Source organism: Mobula birostris, chromosome 9 (assembly GCF_030028105.1).
Source record: "Mobula birostris isolate sMobBir1 chromosome 9, sMobBir1.hap1, whole genome shotgun sequence".
NCBI classification, from domain to species: Eukaryota; Metazoa; Chordata; class Chondrichthyes; order Myliobatiformes; family Myliobatidae; genus Mobula; species Mobula birostris.
Window position 1 is genome coordinate 126,102,501 of NC_092378.1, and position 24,909 is coordinate 126,127,409.

The following is a 24,909-nucleotide window of genomic DNA, read 5'->3' on the forward strand; positions in this document are numbered from 1 at the left end:
AATTCTCTAAAACTGTTATGCTGGGTGATAAACAGATTAAGATTTGAAAAAGTAAAGTGACAAACAGGGTGGTAAGACTGGAAAAGCAGTGTTCAACCTCCATGTACAGTGCTTTTAACACTTGGGCATTTTATAGAATTAAGGGTGGTCTGCTCTTCCAAGTATCCATGACAATAGTCAGCTTATATCGCACTCTGTTTCTATGATTTATGGATCTCCAGACACAAGCCAGGATGAGTTCTCTATTTCCGGTTCAGCTAAGTAGTTAGAGAATGCCTTTTGGCAGCCAGGAAAGTATAGCTGGCCCTGTTGTTCCCTGAAGCTTGTTGCAGTAGAAGCCTTTGGCCCTTCCAGAGATCCCATCAATTAAAGGTGAGATCTTTGAAAATCCTCGGTTATGATGAACCCCATTAACTTCCATGAACTTAGGTCGTAGTGCTAGTCTTCCTATGTTTGTATCCAGACTTCTCCTCTCATTGACTGGTGGGAGGTCAGATTCAGTTGGGATTACAGGAACATTTATGTATATAAGCCCCGGCTGTTAAGATGGGTTTGCTCCCCACATGCACAGGATCTTGAAAGGCTCTTCCTGCTTGGGTTTGTTAGATGCAGAACCTGCTTTCCATTAAAATTGGGTCTAGACTTTCTGGTGCTGTCTGTGCTCCTTCATTAACACTGGCCTTGTACACCCTATGTGTCGGGCATAGCTTCCCATTGCCAGCTCCTGCCCCTCATGTCTTCCAAAGTTCAACATCTCCTGAGACAGTTACTGTCTGCTTTTTTTTATCCAACACTTCATGACCTGTGGTGATGAGAGAAAGGCATCTACGATAATGAATAGCAAAAATATGTTGGAAAAATGTGATTAAAGCTTGTGACTCTTTAAATGGCAAGCTGCCTGGGACTCCCATAAGTACCTTAATGCTTTTCAATAATCAGGTGGACTGGGGCCAATTTGTTTCTGTTCAGTGTTTGTTTGCATGACAGCAGAACAAAGATGCATATGTATGGGTGTGAGTGTTCAGTGATACACGGGACCAATCTGATATTTGTAACCCTTCTATCTAACTTCCAACATCACCCACTGATGTTTATAGTTCAGGCTCACAGATACTGTCCAAATATCTATAAGCTGCCAATACCAACTGCTCAGTACTTGGCACAGCATGGTGATTACTGTGGTGGAGAAGAGAGATCTGCAAGTAGAGAGTGACTGAGCAAGAATGGCATATAGGTGACAAGAGCTAAGGAATGAAGGGTGTGGGTTGGCATGTGCTTTGCTCCAGTGATGGACTTTGATGGAGCAGGCACAATGGGATGTCTGAATCACTGGCAGACTGCATCCAGTTATCATGATGGGGTCATCCAGCTACAACCTTACAACTGGCTTTGTATAGTTGCATGCTTGTACAGTTTCATGATTACTGGGAGCCAACATGGATCCAATAGGCTGAAGGGGACCATTAACCTATTAGACCTGTTAACTCCCAGCAATTCTAGCAGTTCCATTCACCCTCTCCTTATTTCCCTGTAGCCCTGCAGGCTATTCCTTCGCATCCCCATCAGTTTTACTTTGGTCTTTTTTGCTACTTAAATATAAAGTTCATCAGTGACCCAAATTTTTAAGTGTGGGCACTCTGAATTAGGAAACATGGTAGCTAATTTCTGCACATAAATGTCTCAATACAGTGAAGTAGCTACGATCAGGCGTTTTTTTGGCTCTCTGGAATTGTGAGTCCGCTGCACTAACAGCTGGCTGCCATGTTGTTCTCCACATTTCCACATTTGTAGACCCACTCGTCAGGCAACCCTTTGCATCAAGGAGGTCTCTGATTCCTGCCATGGAAGCTCACACTACTGCCATCATTCCTCGGCTTCCTAATGTTCAGTGAAGCACCAAGTGTGACAGAACACTCTAGTAGCCCATCCTGCAAGTTGCTAGTATTACTGAGTTCATGATCCCACCAGTGCCACTCCCCATTGTGCCAGTTGATAACTCATAGGTCCAGGTTCCTAGTTTTGGGTCAATGGCACAGTCTGACACCTGACCTTCCAGGTACTGAGATTCTCAAGTTGTGCAATACTTTTACACTCCTGGGGTTCTGAAAGGCATTTATAAAAGCCAGCAAAAAAAAATTATATATATTTTAGAAGCAACACACATCAAAGTTGCTGGTGAACGCAGCAGGCCAGGCAGCATCTCTAGGAAGAGGTGCAGTCGATGTTTCAGGCCGAGACCCTTCGTCAGGACTAACTGAAGGAAGAGTGAGTAAGAGATTTGAAAGTTGGAGGGGGAGGGGGAGATCAAAAATGATAGGAGAAGACAGGAGGGGGAGGGATGGAGCCAAGAGCTGGACAGGTGATTGGCAAAAGGGATACGAGAGGATCATGGGACAGGAGGTTCGGGAAGAAAGACAAGGGGAGGGGGGAACCCAGAGGATGGGCAAGGGGTATATTCAGAGGGACAGAGGGAGAAAAAGGAGAGTGAGAGAAAGAATGTGTGTATAAAAATAAGTAACAGATGGGGTATGAGGGGGAGGTGGGGCATTAGCAGAAGTTAGAGAAGTCGATGTTCATGCCATCAGGTTGGAAGCTACCCAGACGGAATATAAGGTGTTGTTCCTCCAACCTGAGTGTGGCTTCATCTTTACAGTAGAGGGGGCCGTGGATAGACATGTCAGAATGGGAATGGGATGTGGAATTAAAATGTGTGGCCACTGGGAGATCCTGCTTTCTCTGGCAGACAGAGCGTAGGTGTTCAGCAAAGCGGTCTCCCAGTCTGCGTCGGGTCTCACCAATATATAAAAGGCCACATCGGGAGCACCGGACGCAATATATCACCCCAGCCGACTCACAGGTGAAGTGTCGCCTCGCCTGGAAGGACTGTCTGGGGCCCTGAATGGTGGTAAGGGAGGAAGTGTAAGGGCATGTGTAGCACCTGTTCCGCTTACACGGATAAGTGTCAGGAGGGAGATCAGTGGGGAGGGATGGGGGGGACGAATGGACAAGGGAGTCGCGTAGGGAGCGATCCCTGCGGAAAGCAGGGGGGGGGAGGGAAAGATGTGCTTAGTGGTGGGATCCTGTTGGAGGTGGTGGAAGTTACAGAGAGTAATATGTTGGACCCGGAGGCTGGTGGGGTGGTAGGTGAGAACCAGGGGAACCCTATTCCTAGTGGGGTGGCGGGAGGATGGAGTGAGAGCAGATGTACGTGAAATGGGGGAGATGCGTTTAAGAGCAGAGTTGATAGTGGAGGAAGGGAAGTCCCTTTCTTTAAAAAAGGAGGATATCTCCCTCGTCCTAGAATGAAAAGCCTCATTCTGAGAGCAGATGCAGCGGAAACGGAGGAATTGCGAGAAGGGGATGGCGTTTTTGCAACAGACAGGGTGAGAAGAGGAATAGTCCAGATAGCTGTGAGAGTCAGTAGGCTTATAGTAGACATTAGTGGATATGCTGTCTCCAGAGACAGAGACAGAAAGATCTAAAAAGGGGAGGGAGGTGTCGGAAATGGACCAGGTAAACTTGAGGGCAGGGTGAAAGTTGGAGGCAAAGTTAATAAAGTCAACGAGCTCAGCATGCGTGCAGGAAGCAGCGCCAATGCAGTCGTCGACGTAGCGAAGGAAAAGTGGGGGACAGATACCAGAATAGGCACAGAACATAGATTGTTCCACAAAGCCAACAAAAAGGCAAGCATAGCTAGGACCCATACGGGTGCCCATAGCTACACCTTTAGTTTGGAGGAAGTGGGAGGAGCCAAAAGAGAAATTATTAAGAGTAAGGACTAATTCCGCTAGACGGAGCAGAGTGGTGGTAGAGGGGAACTGGTTAGGTCTAGAATCCAAAAAGAAACGTAGAGCTTTGATATATATTTTAGAAGTATTTTACTTAGAATTTCCTGATAGTTGCTGTACCATGAGGCATGGAGACATTGTTTGTGCACAAAACCGGAAATGACTTCTTAAGCAGAATGCAGAATACCAGAATGCCTATGTGTCTTGAAGAAAGCTGTCCATATTACTGTGAATGATGGTGGTCAGAATTTGCTACTTTTTTCTTTAGTATGTGACAAGAAGATGTACTACAATCTGATCTGTAATCTATAACTTAAAGGTTACCCTTAGATAGGCAGAGATTTGTGGTAACATTGAACCACATCATTTGGAAATTCACATAAACTGGATTCTGTAATGATTTGGTTGGCAAAATATGTGGTCCGTCTGATTCAGGTTGATGCCCTCGGGGCAGACACCAATTTTACAACAAGTGATGGTTATTTAAAAATAAAAGATTGCACACTTGAAGCATTTCCTCTCCTGTGAGGGTCATGAATCTTTGAAAGCCCCTTGCTTGAAGAGTAGTGGATATGAAGCCTTTGAATATTTTAGAGGCAGTTAGATTGAGTTGTACAACCAAGAGAGTGAAAGGCGATTAGGCATAAGCAGAACGTGGGATGAGGCTATTATCAGATTAGTCATGAATTCATTGAAGGGCGTAGCAGGCCTGGGTAGCCAAAAGATCTGCTTCTGTTCCTAATTTATGTTTGCGTGCTCATGCTTTTAAATTCATCGCCAAATGCAGCATGTGTGTTCTGTGCAAGTCAAAATGTATTCTGTATCATCTTCCCTTTCAGTGGAACATGCAGTGTAATAAAAATGTCTCAAAGGACTTGACAGGAGTATTACCAAACTAAAAAAAAAATGTTAATCCAGGCAGCGGATGTCAAGAAGATTGGTCAAGGAGTTAGGTTTTAAGGTGTGGCCCAAATGGAAAGGGTGAGGCAGGGAAGCAACTCCAGAGCTAAGGGCCTTGGTAGCAGAAGGCATTACTGGTAATGGAGAAACAATTAAATTCAGGGATCAAGATGCTGACATCTCTGTCTGGCCAATTACAATCCCTGTTGACTCATGGGTGAGTAATCAGCCTCCAACATAGAGTTTATTAAAACAAAGTGGGGGGGAAATGAAGAGCTCATTTATTAGCATTATGCAGACATCAATAATAAATTAGCATTGCTAGCTGTTGGTCAGACATCTGTAAAAGAAAAACATCTTTATCCTATGGGGCATTCGTTAAGTTTCAAAGATGTGGGTTTTTTTTTTGATGTTTGTGAACATTCATGTTTGGAGTTTTATTGGATAAGTTTGTTCCACATGGAGGATCTGTCATAGTCATACTTTATTGATCCCGGGGGAAATTCGTTTTCGTTACAGTTGCTCCATAATAATAAATAGTAATAGAACCATAAATAGTTAAATAGTAATATGTAAATTATGCCAGTAAATTATGAAATAAGTCCAGGACCAGCCTATTGGCTCAGGATGTCTGACCCTCCAAGGGAGGAGTTGTAAAAGTTTGATGGCCACAGACAGGAATGACTTCCTATGACTCTCTGTGCTGCATCTCGGAGGAATGAGTCTCTGGCTGAATGTACTCCTATGCCCACCCAGTACATTATGTAGTGGATGGGAGACATTGACCAAGATGGCATGCAACTTAGACAGCATCCTCTTTTCAGACACCACCGTCAGAGAGTCCAGTTCCATCCCCACAATATCACTGGCATTACGAATGAGTTTGTTGATTCTGTTGGTGTCTGCCACCCTCAGCCTGCTGCCCCAGCACACAACAGCAAACCTGATAGCACTGGCCACCACAGACTCGTTGAACATCCTTAGCATCGTCCGGCAGATGTTAAAGGACCTCAGTCTCCTCAGGAAATAGAGATGGCTCTGACCCTTCTTGTAGACAGCCTCAATGTTCTTTGACCAGTCCAGTTTATTGTCAATTCATATCCCCAGGTACTTGTAATCCTCCACCATGTCCACACTGATCCCCTGGATGGAAACAGGGGTCACCGGTACCTTAGCTCTCCTCAGGTCTACCACCAGCTCCTTAGTCTTTTTCACATTAAGCTGCAGATAGTTCTGTTCACACCATGTGACAAAGTTTCCTACTGTAGCCCTGGAAAGAGATGCAATACTATCATCCATGTTGGATGCAATATCAGATCCCAGGGATTGAAGGGTAATGATGTGATCCACTTTATCACCCACCACCTTTCACTAATATATACAAACACAATGGTATTCCGGTTAATTGGGATGCATTAGGACCTATGTATTTTGGCCCAATTAAGCATTGCCCTAATCAGCCGAAGTTTCATGGAAATAGCTAAAAAGGTATAAAAAGACAAACTACAGTTTAACTGAGTAACAAATTGTGTATTTAAGTGAAATACAGAACAAGTTAGAACATTACCAATACTAGTACAGTACTATAAAACTGTGTATTCTTTCCTTATAGTTATCGGCGGAGGAATTCATCCAATGTATGCTGTCGTGTTCTTTTGATTGATTGTCAATGAACAAAATCAAAATAAGTGCAGACACCTAGTGTAGATAATGGACTATATTCATACAGTGCTTTTGATGATTTCATCCTGCAAATCTTCATTTTCATTGTACCATTCAAGATCATTATTGATATCATCAAATTCTTCATAATTCCTAATTGTTGAAATGACTTTACTTTCACTCCTGGCTGTTTCTGGTATCTCCAAAGTCAGTGTGCTTACCATTTATTTCCAGTGTTGGCTTTGGAGAGAATGCAAAATTGCAAGAGCCAGATTTTACTAGCCTGATTACTCATCTAGGTTCTAGAATTGCTGCCCTACTACCTGGTCTGGCTGCAGAGGGACAATCTCACAAGTCCAAAGCCCCAGATTTCAGTAACATGGTCTAAATGGCAACTGGGCCTTCATGTGGAATTCATTCTGCCAAAGCGTTCCCAACCTTTCTTTGCTAGCTGGCAAAACATTCCCCACGCTGAGCGGGATGTAAACCTTGCGAGCGATTTTAATAGTTTTTGTCTTTGGACAGCAGAAACGTTTGAAAGCAAATAACAGAAGTAAAACAGGTAAAATTTAAAAATAAATAACTAAAACACAGATAATTAAGAAGACTAAATTACAGCAAAATGATTTCAGTAACCCAGATTTCCCTTTTTTTCTTAGTCTACTGTATAACTTTACTGAACACATTAAAGTCAATAGGATCTCTCATATTACAGCAGATATGCCCTGCTCTAGGATCTTAGAAGCAAAATGAAGGGTCTGTTTCACTAGAAGACCTCAGGAGTGACGTGAACTAACAGATTCAACTTCCAAATCTGACATTATCAAGAACTTTGACCTTTGGCATTGCATGCCTGTGTGCTCACTGGTCTGAACAGCTAACTCAACTTTGGAACCAATAGCAAAACACAGCAAGAGCCTCTGATTAACATCTTAATACTGTTTTTTAAAAAATCTGAATAACAGCTATTATAATCAGCACTGAAATGTATTAAAGGTAAATATTGATGATTTTTCAGACTATAGGTTTTGTTATGGTATACTGACAATAAACTTGTGATTCAACACTGAATATAAACCTGATCTTAATTTGAACCTAAGAACAGCTTGAATTTTATTTTGCATTTACAATTATTGATTTAATGAACTTTAGTGTTGCAGTAGCAATCAATTCAGGAATGATTCTAAATGAGATCGAATTGGATCAATGACTCCAGCTGTGGATGAAATGTAGCACCCTGAATTTCCCTCACTTTCAAGCACTACTAATCATTTCTTGAACTTTGAAAGATTTCCAGTTGGGAGGGAAGGAGTTGAAAATTAATGCATCATCGTGCCAGTGAATAGCAACACTGTCTTTGTTTTCTTTTAAATTTATTCTTTCAAAAGACAATTCATGGGACTAGGACTTAATGTCTGTCTTTAATTTGTTTGCCATCGTCTTTAAAATTAATGAAATAAAATAAACAGTCCATTGTGAACTGTTAAGAGTCAACTACTGTGATAGGTCTGGAGTTATATTTAGCCAAGACTAAGGCTATGTCCACACTATGCCGGATAAGTTTGCAAACAAAGCTTTTTCTCTTCGTTTTGACCCTCCGTCCACACTAAAGCCGCGTTTTCATCCCCCGAAAATGGAGATTTTCAGAAACAGTCTCCAGAGTGAATAAATCTGAAAACGCCTAATATCCGCTGCAGTGTGTACGGGGTAAACGGAGAGATTTAAAAACGCTGTCATGACAACACCACAACAACAATGCTTTTCCTGCTTCTGCTTGGTACTGCGCAAGCACTGCCGTACGGCTGTTATAATGCGCAGACAGTGTGAACGGCGTGAGAGTTAAATTGTAAAGTGAGCTTTTTTGACTTTTTAAAACCGCTGTCATGACATGCTGGAACAGACGGCCACAGCGCGGCATTTCATTGTTTTCTTGAATGCACCCCCCCATATAACCTAACAATTTCAGAACAGACGGCAACGAGACTGAAGCCAGAAGAGTTAGAAATGTACTCACCAAATACTTTGACCCATAGCTTACTGAATAAATAAGTATTCTCACTTCGCCCTGTTTTCTGTCCTTGCTTGTATGAAGGTGGTTTACATATTTATGCAAGTACTTCTCTGACAATAGATGTGTAACAGCCTAATGTAACATTGTATGGAAATACAAGATAACGCTGATGCAGACATGTGTTATACATTTAACTAGGTGCTTTATTAATGCAAGAGAGTTAGTCAGTTTTTCAATGCTCATCGTCAGCTGGGTCATACTGTCTGTGAACTCCCTGTCGGTTGCCTCCATGCGCTCCAGTATTTGTTTTTTTTTTAGTTTTAAGTCCTCCTGCGCGAGAGCCAAGAGCAATTCCTTTGAAGTTTTTCTACTCTGTAACTGGACAAAACGTGCACTAGTATACCGTTTCCTCTTCACTTGTTTTCTGTGTGCCCTGCGCATGCCCAGTAGAGGAGATTCGCCCAAATATCTGTGTTAGCGTGGACAGAGCTATTTTGAAAAACGCTTAGTGTGTACGCCTGTTGTTTTTACTCAAAATCGGTGTTTTCAAAATTATCTGGTGTAGTGTGGATGTAGCTTAAGTAAAGACAGCACATTTTCTGTTGTAGTAAACCAAACAGGTTCTTCCAACAAGGCAGTATTTAACTGGTCACTGGTATTAGTTTTTAAAAAGTTTCTGTAATTACTTAATTGCTTGAATTTAAATCCTCAGCGAGCAAGATGGAATTTAAAATCAGGTCTTGAGATCAATAGCTCATGCTTTTCACTCTGCGTCAAATAATGTAATCATAAAGCTCTTGTATCCTTGTGATGTTAGCACATGACAGGCTTGTAATTTAATGCTTTATGTATTGATCTTTTTCTTGAAAAAAGGGCAATAAATTGTGTGGGGAAGAGAAGTAGATGTTGGGTCCATATATTTGTGGCCCATTTCTATCCCACATCACTATTTAATCTTAAGTAGGTCTATTTTATGGACTTTACAAGCTTTTAAGTCTGTAAAGTTAAGCACACAAAGAGATGTTTCATTCTTTCATTTCTACCCGATGCATTTTCATCAATAATGTATTTAATTCGCCATCTGTCACCCAGCTGGTACCTTCCAGGCTGAAGGAAGAAAGAGTTGTAGCATTTTGCCATCAACTTTTTTTGTGATAGAAGCCTCTGAAGCTGAATGTTGAACAAGTGCACACTTGACTTTAAGGATGTTGCATGCCAACTCTACTTCATACCTGAACCAAAATGGTTCTTTTCCTGTATCGCCCATTTACGTGCAGCCAAAGGTAGAAAACCATGTAGGTCAATGTGTTTAGATTCTATACATCAACCCATTATGCTAACTACACTTGAGTGACTATAGCAAACCAGAGGACAGCCACTTGCCAACAAATGAAATCCGCAGATTGCATGGCTGATGGTTCTGATGCATGTTCCACGTGCGGCAAAATGTATCCAGTGAAAGCAGGACTAGCACACAATCTCTGATAGGGCAGATTACTGAAGCAGGCTTGCACTGACTGAGCCACTTTGGAAGGTGCCACAGTAATCGGGAGATTTTTCCCGATAGTCTGCTACGTGCACCTCCGACCCATATGTAATTATAGCTCTAGACACAAAAATACACTGAGCTCATGGGAGGCAGGAAAACAAGGAAAAAATGAAGCTGAAAGTGGAGGAAACAGAAGAAGGAAGTGACAATCTGACAGCCCACCTCTGCCTAACTAATCCTTAAAATCATCTTTTTTTTGGCGTGCGAGTCTGTGCGTGTGCGTCTGCGTGTGCGTCCGTGATGATGGATTTTTCATGGCTTTTACAAGGCGCGGAGCGTGAGTGAGAGAGACTGTGCGGCGCGCCACTCCTCACACAGACATTTTCACAGTATTTTCCCTTTATTTTACGAGGTCGAGTTGCGATCTCGATACTCAACCTGGCACGGATGGAAAGCATGCGTGGGGGCAGACCTGACTAGTTTCGAACCCGGGAACCTCCGCTTCCGAGTCTGGCGCTGATGTCGCTGCGCCACCAGCCGGCCCCCTTAAGATCATCTTAATGCATTACCAGTAACTACAAACCCAGTTCCCTGCTCAGCTCATGTACCTTCCCTTTGCCTTCGATTATCACATTAGTTGTTCACCCATGATACAAAAGTAAGTGTCCCCAGCAAATAATTATTCCAAAACATCTTTGTAAATGAGATTTACCATATTGCAAAGATAACCAGCTCTCCTTCCATTCTGTGAGTGCCTGTTACCAGGTGGATTTTCCTGATGGCTATTGGAATGCAGAGCAGACTGCAGATGGAGGACATCTTCAAGCAGCTCTGAGTTGTGAAGGCCTGGTTCTGGACAGTACCTCTTTGCCACATGCAAGCTGGACTAGCTGGTATGCAAAACCACTGGCAGAGGATACCAAGTTCCTGTCGTGGGCATACCGCCTCTAACTGGGGTTTCTACAAGATTTCCAGTAATCAGTTGATGGACATATTGCTGTGATATTCTAAGAATGTCTTTGATGGCAGAGGTCTGTGTTTCCAAGTTAGTATTCAGATTCAGGAGAAGGACTGAGGCTTGCATCATGAGATGCTGCATCCATGTTAATCCCCAACTGTGTAAGTTGGGAATTCCACGCTGAAAAGATATACGACAAGCTCTGCACAAAGTTCTACATCATCTTAATTCCATAACCTCCCCTGTACCCTCTCCCCCTCCCCCCCCCCCCCAAGTTGTTTGCAATTCTTTAAATACATGAGTGTTGAGTTCAGGAATTGTGGTAAGCAGTGCAAAGTCACATGGCGCTGTCTTTTCATCTTCACTGTTCCCCTTCTGTTCCTGAACTGCCTGGCATGTGATACCTCAAAGGAAAAAGGCATAATAAGGTTATATTGGTAGGAATCATTAAAGTTATGACTCTGTTTCACCTTAATCAAAGTATATGGTTTCTAATGAGATGTGATATGAGGGGCAGCACAGCAACGTGACAGCTAGTGCAGCCACTTTACTGCACCAGCGTGCTCCAGTCGGCGCCTGGTTTCTGCCGCAGTCTGTAAGGAGTGTGCATGTGCACTCCCTGACTGTGTACAGTTAGGGTTAGTGAGTTACGGCAACTCTTGCGGGCTGCCCCCGACACAGTCTTTGATCTGTGTTGGCCATTGACACAAAACGATACGTTTCACTGTATGTTTCGATGTGACAAATAAAATTAATCTTTAAATACCTTCAATATCCAACAGTTTTCAATTCATCATTAATTTAGGCTTTATCCATTGATGTGTCTGTGAGTGTCAGCACTGTTGGGGATTAGGATGTCAGTATACCTCTAGATATTTCTTCTGCCTTTGTGCTGTTATGAGCTATGAGAGAGAGATCAAGTGCCCCATTCAGTGTTACCAATTCTTTTGTGACAACATGGTTTTCATAATTGACACTGGCATTCTGAGAGAGAGAGTGATGAAGATGAAGTGGTAATATATTTGAGGATGAAGTCAACCTATAATTGTTAAAATCAGATCCTTATCGACAGTATTGTTGTTAATTGAGTCACAGAGTTTGAGGGCATTGAATGGTGTCTGCTGGTGCTGTTGTGGAGTGGAAAATGCACTCATTGAACTTCATCAGTTGTTTGAGGTCACTGGATTATTTGCATCCTGAGGTTTGATTCCTAACATTGACCTCCAAGTTCGTCTAATTCCACGGCTTTCCCAGTGAGCATCTAGAGGGCGTTTCTTTTTCCTGAAGGTCCAGGTCATCTCTCCATTTCCTCCAGCTGCTTCTCCAACATCCAACATCTGTAAACCATAAAGCCCTCGCCCTTTTCAGAGTTGTGCTGGTGTGAGTATCTCTCAGATCAGGTTCACTTGAACTCCTGTTGTTGTCAGCTGTGGCCACAGTGAATTACTCTTGGAGTGGACCCATCCTAGCTTCCGATGGTACAGTTTCAGCTGGTGCTTGCCTGCTACTTATATTTCTCATCTAGCAAAGCAGCAATATGGATAATGTTGGGTTGGTCCTGAAATCATTAAAGTGAATAGTATGCATTAAGTTTACATTGTGCCTGCATTGCCAACTGTGGTACATTAATTGCACATCATGATCTTTCCTCTTTGCTTTTGTTTCAGGATCTATATTACCCTTTCAAGAAAGGTTTAGAAGTGCTGCCCTCTGCAGGTTGTTCATCAGCATTTAAATCTATTGGACTTTTTTCTGTTCTTAACACAGAAGCTCTGAGTGAGTCATAGATGTAGAACAGCCTTTGTACCATGCCTCAGTGTAGAGATAGCCACATTTTCAGTCTATAGCATGAAGATATTCAAGACGAGAATTAGTCATAAGCTTTAGCCATTTTCTTGAAAGGATTACTGAATTAATGAAAAGGAAAAATAGTGAAAGTGATATTTGTTTGTGAAGTACATGCCATTTATAATTTAGTGCATTTTCTAAACCAATATGAACATTAATAATAGTTATCATTTTTCCAAAGTCTAGCATTTCAAAACTGAGAATTCAAAACAGTGTATTTCTTTTTTTTGTGTGTTTTCTTGTGCCAGTAAGGGCCATTTACCCGATTTATTGGGCAGCACAAACAGCTCCCAAATGTGGTGTAAAGTTTGTATTAAGAGGTCATTATTGCTGATTCATAATGTGCCTCACCAAGACTGTTTTCTAACTTAGTGTCAAGTCAAAGGTATAAATTGCTGTATGATACAATTTATTTTCCAGGTGACCTGGCAGCTCTGAAGAAGAAGACCTTTGTGCTGAAGGAAGGTGTTGAATACAGATTGAAAATTAACTTTAAAGTAAGAATTTTAATTTTAATGCCAATAGATGTAATAGTATTGAATAACTTCGAAGAATTCAAAGCCTTGTTCTTAACACATCTTTGCATTTAGAATGACAATTTCAAAGCCTTGATTTAATGAAGACCTGGCTGGTAGCGGCATTGTACTTCGGCACGAAAGGTGCCGAGTTCGAATCCAGCCGGCTCCCCTGCATGCTTTCCATCCGTGCTGGGTTACGAGCTGGTGATCTCTTTGGAAACCCAATGGCAAACCACTGCTGTAACTTGCCTCGTACGCGGTTCCCCACTATGTCTGAGAGGCGTGGAGGGAAATCGTCCACTAACCGGAGAAACTCCTGATGCGATGTGCCTTTCCTTCCTTTCCTTTGATTTAATGAAGGATTTTGAAATGGTCATTTGCAGCTCGGTTATAATTATGACTGTCATCTTACTTCATGCTGTGAGTGTCTTGTATCTGGGTTTATTGCTCTGTTCTGTTTTGTGCTGCATGTTGATGAACATTCAACTGTTTGTCCACCTCTCATGCTTGGTGCTAGCTGATCAATAACCAAAGTGGAGTGAAATTGCTCTTCCTTACCCGTCAATGATTCTGATTCTGTCTCAGAATGTTATACTTTGTGCTCTTTCTGGCTGTAAAGCTTTCTGCCTTACTGATCACTTTGCTCTTCAAGATAATTTCAGCAATCCCTACATTCAATTCATTTACACACCTGATTTTCTCTCTCTCTCTCTGGTTTAACATCAGGGGTTTGATAACAGATTTCCCTCTTGGGAAATGGGTTTACGTGAGAGGAAGGGGATTTGAGAGATAATTATTTTACACAATGTAGTTCATGCTTCTGGAGGAGATGCTAGAATCACATACATTTACTGTGTCTGAAAGGCATTTTAGACAGATGCATAGATAGGATGTGGACCTAATGCTTGCACATGAGATTAGTGTAGATGGACAATAAGGTTGGTATGGACGTTGCGGGCCAAAGTGTCCATTTCTGTGCTGTATGACACATTGACTCCACTGTATTTTTGTTCAGTGCTTGAACTATTCAGAACTAATAAATCAAGCCATTGAATTTTTTGAATAATTTCATAGTTGTAAAGGTCTTTTGCATTGGAATTATACCCAAGAATTATGCCACAGAAGGAGAACATGCAGCTATTATGTTGGATTTGATTAATGCTACCAGTTGCTGTGGTGCACAAAGGCAATACTTTCACATTTGATTTGTTCTGTAGAATACAGCAAAAATTCTCACAGAAGACTTAAATTCTTCTTTGAAAATATTTCTGTACTCTAGTAATAGTCAAGCATAGGCAGATCTCCTACTTCCACTTTCATTGCATTATGCAGTTGCAAATTGAGCTCAAGTACTTTGCCAGAGGAAGATGAGAAAAATGCTTAATTTTAAAAATAATTTATTTTAAGTTCAGTCGTTCACTGACTCCATGGAGCCTGGCTAACCTCATCGAATAGTAGAATTCTATTAGTCAAAGAGTTAGGTGGGGGGAAATACAGTGGAGCTCAGTATGGCCGACGCCCTACAGTAAGTGAAGAACAAGAATTGCTAATCCGCTCGTAACTGAATGGAAGGTAGGTTTGTATTTAACCCTAGCTGCCTCATGAAATTATATTGTGTTTGTGAAACGTAATCAGTTTAAGTACATTGATAATGTTGAAACTTAGGAATGAAATAGCTTATTGATTTCTTTTTTAGGTTAACAGAGAAATTGTTTCAGGCTTAAAGTACATCCATTACACGTGCAAAGGACGTTTGCAGGGTGAGTCGCACGTGGGATTACAATATCCTAGGCACTTTGTCTAAAATATATGAAGACAGATAAAAACATTTGCACTTGAGCAAGTGGTCTGATTAGTCTAAGCAGAGCATGCATTCTCTTGAATTATTACGTACAGAAAGCAGGAGGAGACTATTCAGCCCTTCAGGTCTGCTGCACCATCCATCGTAGTTATGGTTGATGATGCACATCAGTGTTCCACTCTTCCATTCTCCCCATATTCCTCAAACTTGTTTTTCTTTAAGAAACATATCTGTTTCCTTGGGTAAATTTTAATAACTAAATTATTATAGTATTATTATTGATCACTTGTACCACATTCCACAAATTTACCAATCTTTGGGTGAAGAAAACTCTCCTGATCTTGGTTCTTGGTTCTAAGTGACATGCTCCTTGACTTGATTTTGTGACCCTTTGTTCTGCACTATGCATCCGTCGGGGAGATGTGTCTATCTAGTCTATCTAATCTTCTTAGTATTTCTGTGAGATCACCTCTTAACTATCTAAACTCCGGTGAATTTATCCCAGTTGACTCAGATATCATTGAGCAATACAGCACAGATGCATGCCCTCCAGCCCAGCAAATCCACGACGGTTACAGTTCCCACCCAGCTTGTCCAATTTTCCGGAATTCGGCTCAAATCTCTAAGTCTTTCCCTGCACGTGGCTATGCAAGTGCTTATTAAATAGGAGTTTGTACATTCCTCCCATGATCGCCTGGGGTTCCTCCGGGTGCTCCGGTTTCCTCCCACAGTCCAAAGACGTACCGGTTGGTTGGATATTTGGTCATCGTATGTTGTCCTGTGATTAGACAAGGAATAAATCGGGGGATTGCTGGGTGGTGTGGCTTGAAGGACTGGAAGGGCCCATTCCAACAAATAAATAAGTGATACTGTTGTACCTGCCTCAACCACTTCTGGCAGCTTGTTCCATATGCTCACCACCCTCTGAGAGAAAATGTTGTCCCTCAGGTCCCTTTTAAATCTCATCCTAAATCTATAACCCCCTGTTTTTGGACTCCCCTACCATGGGAGAAGACTTAATCATTTTGAACATTCGATAAAGTCACCCCTCATTCTCCTACATTCTAAGAAATAAAGATCTATCCTGGCCTGTCTCTTCCTATAATATCTGGTTCTGACAATCTTGGCAATATCCTCATAAAGCTTTTCTGCACTCTTTCCACTCTAACCATGTCTTCCCTATAACAGAATGACCAAAGTGGTACACAGTACACCAAATGAGGCCAATCCCTTTACTTATTGCCTTCACTGATAAAGGCCAGCAAGCTACAAAGCGCTCTCACCACTCTGTCTACCTGTGATCCTGCTTTCAACAAACTATGCTCTTGTACACCATTACACTCCCTCACACCCTACTATTCACAATACAAGTCCTAGCTGGTTGGACTTTATAAAATATATCACCTTACACTTATCTGCATTGAAATCCATTTTCCACTGCTTGGGGGACATCCCTAACCAATCAGGATCTCCCTATAATCTGCTATAGCCTTTGTCACAATCAACAACACCTAATTTTGTGTCATCTGCAAACTTACTGGTCAATCTTTATGAATTCACATCAAATCATAGCAATGGTCCTAACAGTGACCCCCTAGTTACCAGCCACCATTCTGAGAAACACCCTTCAACCACTATCCTCCGATTCCTACCTCTGAACCAAATTTGAATCCACCTAACTAGCTCTTTCTGGATTCTATGGCTCCTACCCTTCCATATGGGACCTTGTTGAAGGCCTTGCTAAAGTTGAAACGGACAACATCCACTAGCCCCTCATCTACCTTTTTGACGAACTCTTCAAAGCACCCTGAAAGATTTGTGAAGTACTGCTTTCCACACGCAAAAGCCATGCTAACTCCTCTAAATAGACTCTGTTTATCCAAATGCTGATAGATCCTGTCCTTCAGAATTCCCTCCATTTTCTGTAGTTCCCTGGATTCTCCTTGCTACCCTTTTTTAACAATGGAACAACATAGCCACTTTCCAGTCTTTGGAAATGACACCAGTGGCTAACAACGAAGCAAAGATCTCTGCAAGGGCCTCCACAATTTCTTTGTTAGCATCACAGAAAAGATGAACTTCGTCAGGCCCTGGGGAGTATCCATCTTAATGCACTATAAGACTGTAACTACTTCCTCCCTGGTAAAACAAATGCCCTCCAGAGCATCTTCACTTGTTATCCATGTCTCAAGCAACCTTGATTTTCTCCTTAGTAAAACTGAGGAGAAATGTTTGTCAAAAATCCTACTCCTCTCCAGTGGCTTGAGACACAGGCAGCCCTGCTGATCTCTCATGGGGTCTGCTCTCATCCTAGCTACACTTTTACTTTTAATATAGCTATAGAACCTCTTGAAATTTTCCTTAGACATAAGAATTTGCTGGATATGTAGAGCAACACACTCTAAGTGCTGGAGGAACTCAGCAAGTCAGGCAGGATCTATGTAGGTGAATAAACAGTTGACATTTCCGTCCAAGAGCCTAATTAGGATTTTCCTAAACCTTAACCTGCCAGATCCATCACATATGCTCTCTTTACCCTCCTGATTTCCTTTTTAAGAATATTCTTAATCTTTTTAATCTTAAAAGATTCAGTCCTCCCTTCCTAAACCCTTTTACCTGACCAGAGCTTCAATATCTCATCAGCCAAGGTTACCTAAACTTGTCAGGTTTACCTAAACTTCTCCTCACTCTCATGGGAATATGCCACTCCTGAACATTTGCTATCATACTCTTAAAGGCCTTCCACTTGCTATTTCTGCCTTTCAAACAGGCTCCCTCATTCCACCTCTACTGGATTCTCCCAATTCAACAACTTGCTTACTCCAATACAACACCCTAACCCGTGGACCTCTGCCTTCCTTTTCCAGAGCAGCACACACATTCTTTTCCATCACTATATTAAAATGAATAGAATTAGGGTCACTGGAGACAGTGTGTTTCCTGGCTTCCACTTCAATTACCTGCTCGGCCGTGTTCCCGAAGGGGAGGTCCAGTATTGCCTTATTCTCTGCAAGAAACTTTCCTGAACTTATGTCACAAATTCCACCCTGCCCAGGCCCGTAACATCTGGGTGGCCCAGTCAAATTTGAAAATATCACTGATATAATCCTATTATTCCTACAATTGTGAGAAATTTCTCTGTACAACTGCTCATCAGGTTTCTGCTTATTGTTGGGGCTTGGGGTGGGGACCTAGAGTGATGCACCTCTTTCTGTTTCTACGTTCTACCCATAAGGCCTCACGGATGATCCCCCAAGAATGTCATCTCTAAGTACTGCTGGTTGTAATCAGAAAGGCTACACCCCCTCCTCGCCACAGTCATGCCTGTAGCATCTTCATCTTGGAATATTGAGCTGCCAGCCCATGTTTCTGTTATAGATATAACACCCTGTATTCAGAGCCAATCCATACTTTAGTTCATCCACCTTGCCTGTTAAACCACATGCACTGATATAACAGAAGATTCCCTGAGTATTCCTTTCCCTGCCTTTACTGTACTTCTGGCTAATCTGATTCACTCTTGCAGGTCACTGCTTTATCTAGGACTTGCTCCTGCTCAGAGTCCCAGTCCACTGCCAAGTTACCTTAAATCCTCCTGTGTAGTATTAACAAGTTTTCCCTGCAAGGATATTGGTCTCTCTCCTGTTCAAGTGCAACCTGTACCACTTGTACAGGTCAGCTCCACCTCAGAAGAAGTCAATAGTCCAAGAACCTGAACTCCTGCCCCTCTGCATCAGCTCCTCCACATTGAGTCCATCTGGCCTGACTTTCTATTTAATCATAGGAGCATAATTAGGCCATTCGGCCCATCGAGTCTGCTCCACCATTCTATCATAGCTGATTTATTGTCTCTCTCAATCCCATTCACTTGCCTCCTCCCTCGTAACCTTTGATGCCTGACTAATCAAGAACCTATTAACCTATTCTTTAAATATATTCCTTGACTTGGCCTCCATAGCCATCTGTGGCAATTAATTCCATATGTCCACTGCCCTCTGTCTAAAGAAATTCCTCAGCATCTATGTTCTGAGTTAACATTCTGAAGCTGTGCTCTCTGGTCCTAGACTCCCCCACTATAGGAAACATCCTCTCCACATCCACTCTATTAAGGCCTTTCAATATTTGACAGGCTTCAATGAGATCCCTCCTCCTGCTTCTAAACTCTAGTCAGTACAAGCCCAGAGTCATCATATGCTCCTCATACATTAATCCTTTCATTTCCAGAACCATTCTCATGAACCTCCTCTGGACCCTCTCCAATGCCAGCACATCCTTTCTTAGATAAGAGGACCAAAACAGCTCACAATGCTCCGTGCAGTCTGACCAATGCCTTATAAAGCGCCAGCATTACATCTTTGCTTTTATATCCTAGTCCTCTAAAAATGAATTCCTACATTGCATAGGACTTCCTTACCACTGACTCAACCTTCAAGTTAACCTTTAGGGAATCTTGCACAAGGACTCCCAAGTCCCTTTGCACCTTTGATTTCTGTTTTTTCCCTCATTTAAAAGGTAGTCTATGCCTTCATTACTTACGTAGTGCATGACTGTATACTTCCCTACACTATATTCCATCTGTCACTTCATTACCCATCCTCCTAATCTGTCTAAGTCTTTCTGCAGACTCCCTGCATCCACAACACTATCTGCCCTTCCACCTATCTTCATATTATTTGCAAATCTGGCCACAAAGACATCAATTCTGTCATCCATGTCATTAACATATAATGTGAAAAGCAGCGATCCCAACACTGACCCCTGCAGCTTCCCACTAATCACCAGCAGCCAACCAGATAAGATTCCCTTTATTTTAACTTTTGCTTCCTGCCAGTTAGCCAATGCTCTATTCATGCTAGTATCTTTCCTGTAATACCATGGGTTCTTAGTTTGATAACAGCCTCATGTGCAGCACCTTGTCAAAGGCCTTCTGAAAATCCAAGTAAACAACATTCACTGACTCTCCTTTATCTATCCTACCTGTTATTTCCTCAAAGATTTATCAGGCAAAATTTCCCCATGAGAAAATCATGCTGACTCTGGCTTATTTTATTATGCACTTCCAAGTACCCCAAAACCTCAATCTTAATAATGGACTCCAACATTCTCCCAACCACTGAAGTCAGCCTCACTGGCTTATAATGTCTGCTTTTTTTCTGCCTCCCTCCCTTAAATAGTGGGGTAACATTTGCAATTTTACAGTCCTTCAGAACCATTCTAGAATTCTGGTAATTCATGAAAGATCACAACTAATGCTTCCACAATTTCTTCAGCTACCTCTTTCAGAACCCTAAGGTGTAGTCCATCTGGTCCTGGTGACTTATCTGCCTTTAGACATTTCAGCTTTCCAAGCACTTTCTCCTTAGTAATATCAGCCACAGGCCTTCTGCACCACTCCCCCCACCCCCCGACACTCTCGAATTTCTGGCATACTGCTAGTGCCTTGCATAGTGAAGACTAACGCACAATACTTATTAAGTTCGCCCACAATTTCTTTATCCCTCATCACTACCTCTCCACTGTCATTTTCCAGCAGTCCGATATCCACTCTCACCTCTCTTTTACTCTTTATGTGCTTGTAAAAATGTTTTGTATCCTCTTTTATATTATTGGCTAACTTACCTTCATAGTTCATCTTTTAGTTGCCTTCTATCAGTTTTTAAAAGCTTCCCAATCCTCTGACTTCCAACTAATTTGTGCTATATTATATGCCCTTTCTTTTGCTTTTATGCTATCCTTGACTCCCCTTGTCAGCCACTGCAGTGTCAACCAAACTTTAGAATACTTCTCCTTTGGGATGTATCTATCCTGCACCTTCCGAATTTCTCCAGGAAACTCCAGCCATTGATGTTCTCCTGCCATCCCTGCCTAGTGTACCCTTCCAATCAATTTTGCTCCCCCAAGATTCCTTTACCTTAAGCTACCTAATCAAATCTGGTTCATTACACAACACCCAATCCAAAATTGCCATTTCCTATTGGGCTGAACAATAAGCTGCTCAAAAAGCCACCTGAAAAGGCACTCTACAAAATCACTCTCTTGAGATCTATTATAGTACTGCCCTTTTTACATGCCTTTTCTACCTCCTGTTGTAATTTGTACCCCACATCCTGGCTACTGTTCAGAGGCCTGTGTATAATTCTCATTAGGTTTTTTTTTAATCCCTGCAGTTTCTTATCTCTACTCACAAGGATTCTACACCTTCCGATCCTATATCACCTCTTTCTAAGGATTTAATTTCATTTTGTATCCTTGGATGTTAAGGCTCCCAGCTATGATCTTCTTTTAGCCACAACTCAGTGATGCCCACAACATCATACACACCAATTTCTAACTGTGCTCGCAAGCATGTGGCACCAGGAGTAGTCCAATGATCACAACCTTTGAGGACCTGCTTGTTAACTTCCTACCTAACTCCCTATATTCATTCTGCTGGACCTCATCCCTTGTTCTGCACCAACACGTACAATGATCTCTGGCGGTTTGCTCTTCCTCTCAAGAATTTTCTGCAGTTACTTAGAGATATTCTTGATCCTGACACTCTCATGCAATGTACCATCCTGGTGTCTGTCATTTCCCTCTCAACTTGCTATTGAGTCTCCTGTCACTATCACTCTACCTGACTGCACCCTTTCCTTTAATTGCCTGCGTCATAGCATCAATCTGCTCATCGCAAGAATCAGTGTAGTAAAGCTGTGTTGCAAACCCTCAGTGACAGAACTTCTTTACTCAGATAGAGACCAACATAGCATACAGAACTCCAGATGAGGTTTCACCAATGCCCTGTACAGCTGTAGCATGACATCTTATTACTGTACTCAAGTCTATTTACAATGACAGCCAAAATATGATTTGCCTTCCTTAATTGTTTGCTGCACCTAAATGCGTCCTTTTGAATGACTACAAGAGGATCCATAATCTAATCTAATCTAATCTTATTGTCACTTCCTGCTCTGTAATCAATTATCTGTAGATAACAATCAGTCGTTCTGTTTTTAAATCAAAGTATTATTTCACATTTATTCATGTTAAACTGCATTTGCCCATTCACGCAATTTGTCCAAAATCACATTGGAGCCTCTTTTCAACCACTGCTTCAGTCACATTTTCTCACACTGTAACACACATCAAAGTTGCTGGTGAACGGAACGTTAGTCCTGACGAAGGGTCTTGGCCTGAAACGTCGACTGTACCTCTTCCTAGAGATGCTGCCTGGCCTGCTGCGTTCACCAGCAACTTTGATGTGTGTTGCTTGAATTTCCAGCATCTGCAGAATTCCTGTTGTTTGCGTTCTCATACTGTGTCATCTGCAAATCTGTAGATGCTACATTTAGCTCCCTTATTGTGATTTGTGACACTACAGGTCCAGATGATGCATTTTTCTCTCCTCAATGGGGTTACAATAACACTAAAGAGCTGTACTTTTCACTCTTTAAAGTGGTTATTGTGCCTCAGGTGAAGGCAGAAGCAGATTGTATACATGGAATGGCCAAAATTGACAACTTTTCCATTTCTGGTGGTGTTTATTTGCAAGAATGATTAATGCGAAGACAAACAATTATTCTTTACATGATGATATTTTTCAAATGAAATGGTCTTACTAGAGCAAAACAGTTGTCTTGCTTTTGACCAGTAATCTTATTTGCACACATTCATATTTTGGCTTTTTCAATAAATGAAACGACTTGAAATTATTTGAAAATTATGCTTGTAGAATCATTAGCTCCAAAGATAATCACAAGACATATTATGCTATCCTATGCCATTGTTAGTCAAATATGTTCAGTCAGGTGTTTAAATCTGGATGTTGCTGAGGAATTGCTTGAATCACTTGACAATGTTATAACTTTTTCTTTCTAAGCCTTAATTATCTCTTCTATTTATGGCAAACAGCAAGCAAAGACACCTATATGGTTGGCAGCTATGGCCCCAGAGAAGAAGAGTATGAGTTTATAAGTCCAGTTGAGGAAGCACCAAAAGGAATTATGGTGAGGGGCATGTATACCATGAAGTCCCATTTCACAGATGACGACAAAAGTGACCACCTGCACTGGGAATGGAAGCTGAATATAAAGAAGGATTGGAATGACTAGGACCTGGCTCACTCTTAAATAAGATAGAAACCGGTAGTCAGAGGGATTACTGTCCTGGTACCAAAGTTACTTTACGGCTTTTTACTACCATTACTAATTGCATATGTCATTAATTGTACAAAAGTAACTTTGTCTGCAGAACCCTTTGCTTTTAGTACAAGTGCTTTAGGTAGTAATGTGTGTTCTGGTGTTTTATTGGTGATATGAAGATTGATATTAAAATTGACTATTCAAAATGACTAAATGTGAACATGGATATGAGAAAGATTAGTTATTTCTGAATGGCTAATAAAATACACTGTAATGGCATTCATTATGTGAAAAGGAAGCCAATGAACAGTGACTATGTTGCTAAGCTCTGCTTTCGGGCACATGTTCTATAATATATTGGGCTTCTTCATTAACATAAATCTGAAATAAAAACACAAACTGCTGGAAGTGCACAGCTACTTAATTGACATCCAAAAAAGAAAGATGTGTTAAAATTTCAGATATATACTTCATTGGAACTGTATTTCCCCGAATACAGTTTTTTTGGATTTTACTTCAATGTGAAAAGCCAGCCAACATTAAATTACAAATTATTGATAATATTTAAATTTCACAATGATGAAAGAAATATTTGCACTTTGCAACTAAAATTCAATATGGATAGTCACTTTGAAACCATACATTGAACACCTTTGCCATTAAGCACGTTAACTACTGTATTTACATTTCAAAAGTACTTCACAAGCTGTAAAGCACTTTGGGATCTCAAAGTTTTGTTCTTTTTGTCAGCTTTTCTTTCTGACATTTTTCAAACATATTGCCATTGATTCACTGCTTTATCTAAAAATGGCATCGGTTCTGAATACAATATCTTTGCTGATAACAGATAGAGATTTTAAAATTTTAAAAATTAATTTGACAAAAACGTACTTTTGTTTTTACTCTTTCAGAGCAGTGTCTTTTATTGTAGATACAAATTCACTTGAATTAGAATTTAATTGCATTATTGTAATTCTTCCTGTTTTTGAATTTGCCTTCCACAAAGCATAATTCATTCAGGTAGCTTTTAGTGATTATTGTGGTGGAGGCAGCATGTTAAATGGTTTGAAAATGTGTGTTAAGGTGCACAGGAATGTGACATAATGGTACTAGTACACTTCACTTCCCAGCTTTCACTGCTTTGCTGCTCTTTCTGAGAGTTAACTATAGAAATTACAAATGTGCATTTTGTTAGCCTTTTCCATTTCAAAGCAGTTTGTGACATTTTAGCAAGATTCTTAAAATGTAATAAGACAGGGGTCCGAAACCTGGGCTCTTTCTAATGCAGTTCTATATTCCATTGTGTGACCAAAGCCTATTTATTTCAGTATGTTACAACCATTCTATCTACTTGTGAGGCTCTTATTTTTCTGTGACCTGTATTTGATGCTTCAAATAAAGATTGGGCACGAACAAGACTCTTTAAAAACCATACTCTTATTTTTTATTTGATAACGGTGAATGGAAGAGTTATATCTACCACAAGCAAAGCTTTCATCAAAGCTAAACCTCAAGAAATTCTTGCTAATTATACTCTTGGTTGACCTAATTATAATATTAAGTCAAAAATGATAACTTGCACCTTTGCCACCTAATCAAAAATAGAACGATTACATCAACTATATGCTCAGATTGTCCATTGACTATATTCCTGTTGTATGTGTAGAAAATGACATTTTTGCTTGGAAATATATCTGCAGTAAGCTGCACTAAACAGAATCCTCAAAATTACGTTCTGAGTATCCAAAAGGACAATGCTGACAATGGTCATATGTACACTTCCACAAGGTATATATATGTTTTGAAATGTGCAA

The 24,909-nt window shown here is 41.1% G+C and overlaps 1 protein-coding gene across 6 annotated transcripts in view; it reads left to right on the top strand.

The window, feature by feature from the left end:
• Positions 1-24,511, top strand: part of arhgdig (Rho GDP dissociation inhibitor (GDI) gamma) — a 112,935-nt gene extending 88,424 nt beyond the window's left edge. For all 6 annotated transcript variants that reach the window (XM_072268767.1, XM_072268762.1, XM_072268769.1 and 3 more), the window contains 3 exons: positions 13,077-13,153; positions 14,871-14,934; positions 22,866-24,511. In XM_072268767.1, coding sequence (XP_072124868.1) covers positions 13,077-13,153; positions 14,871-14,934; positions 22,866-23,065 — 341 coding nt within the window. In that variant the 3' untranslated portion in view covers positions 23,066-24,511. The remainder of the gene's footprint in view (positions 1-13,076; positions 13,154-14,870; positions 14,935-22,865) is intronic.
• Positions 24,512-24,909: the final 398 nt, after the last annotated feature.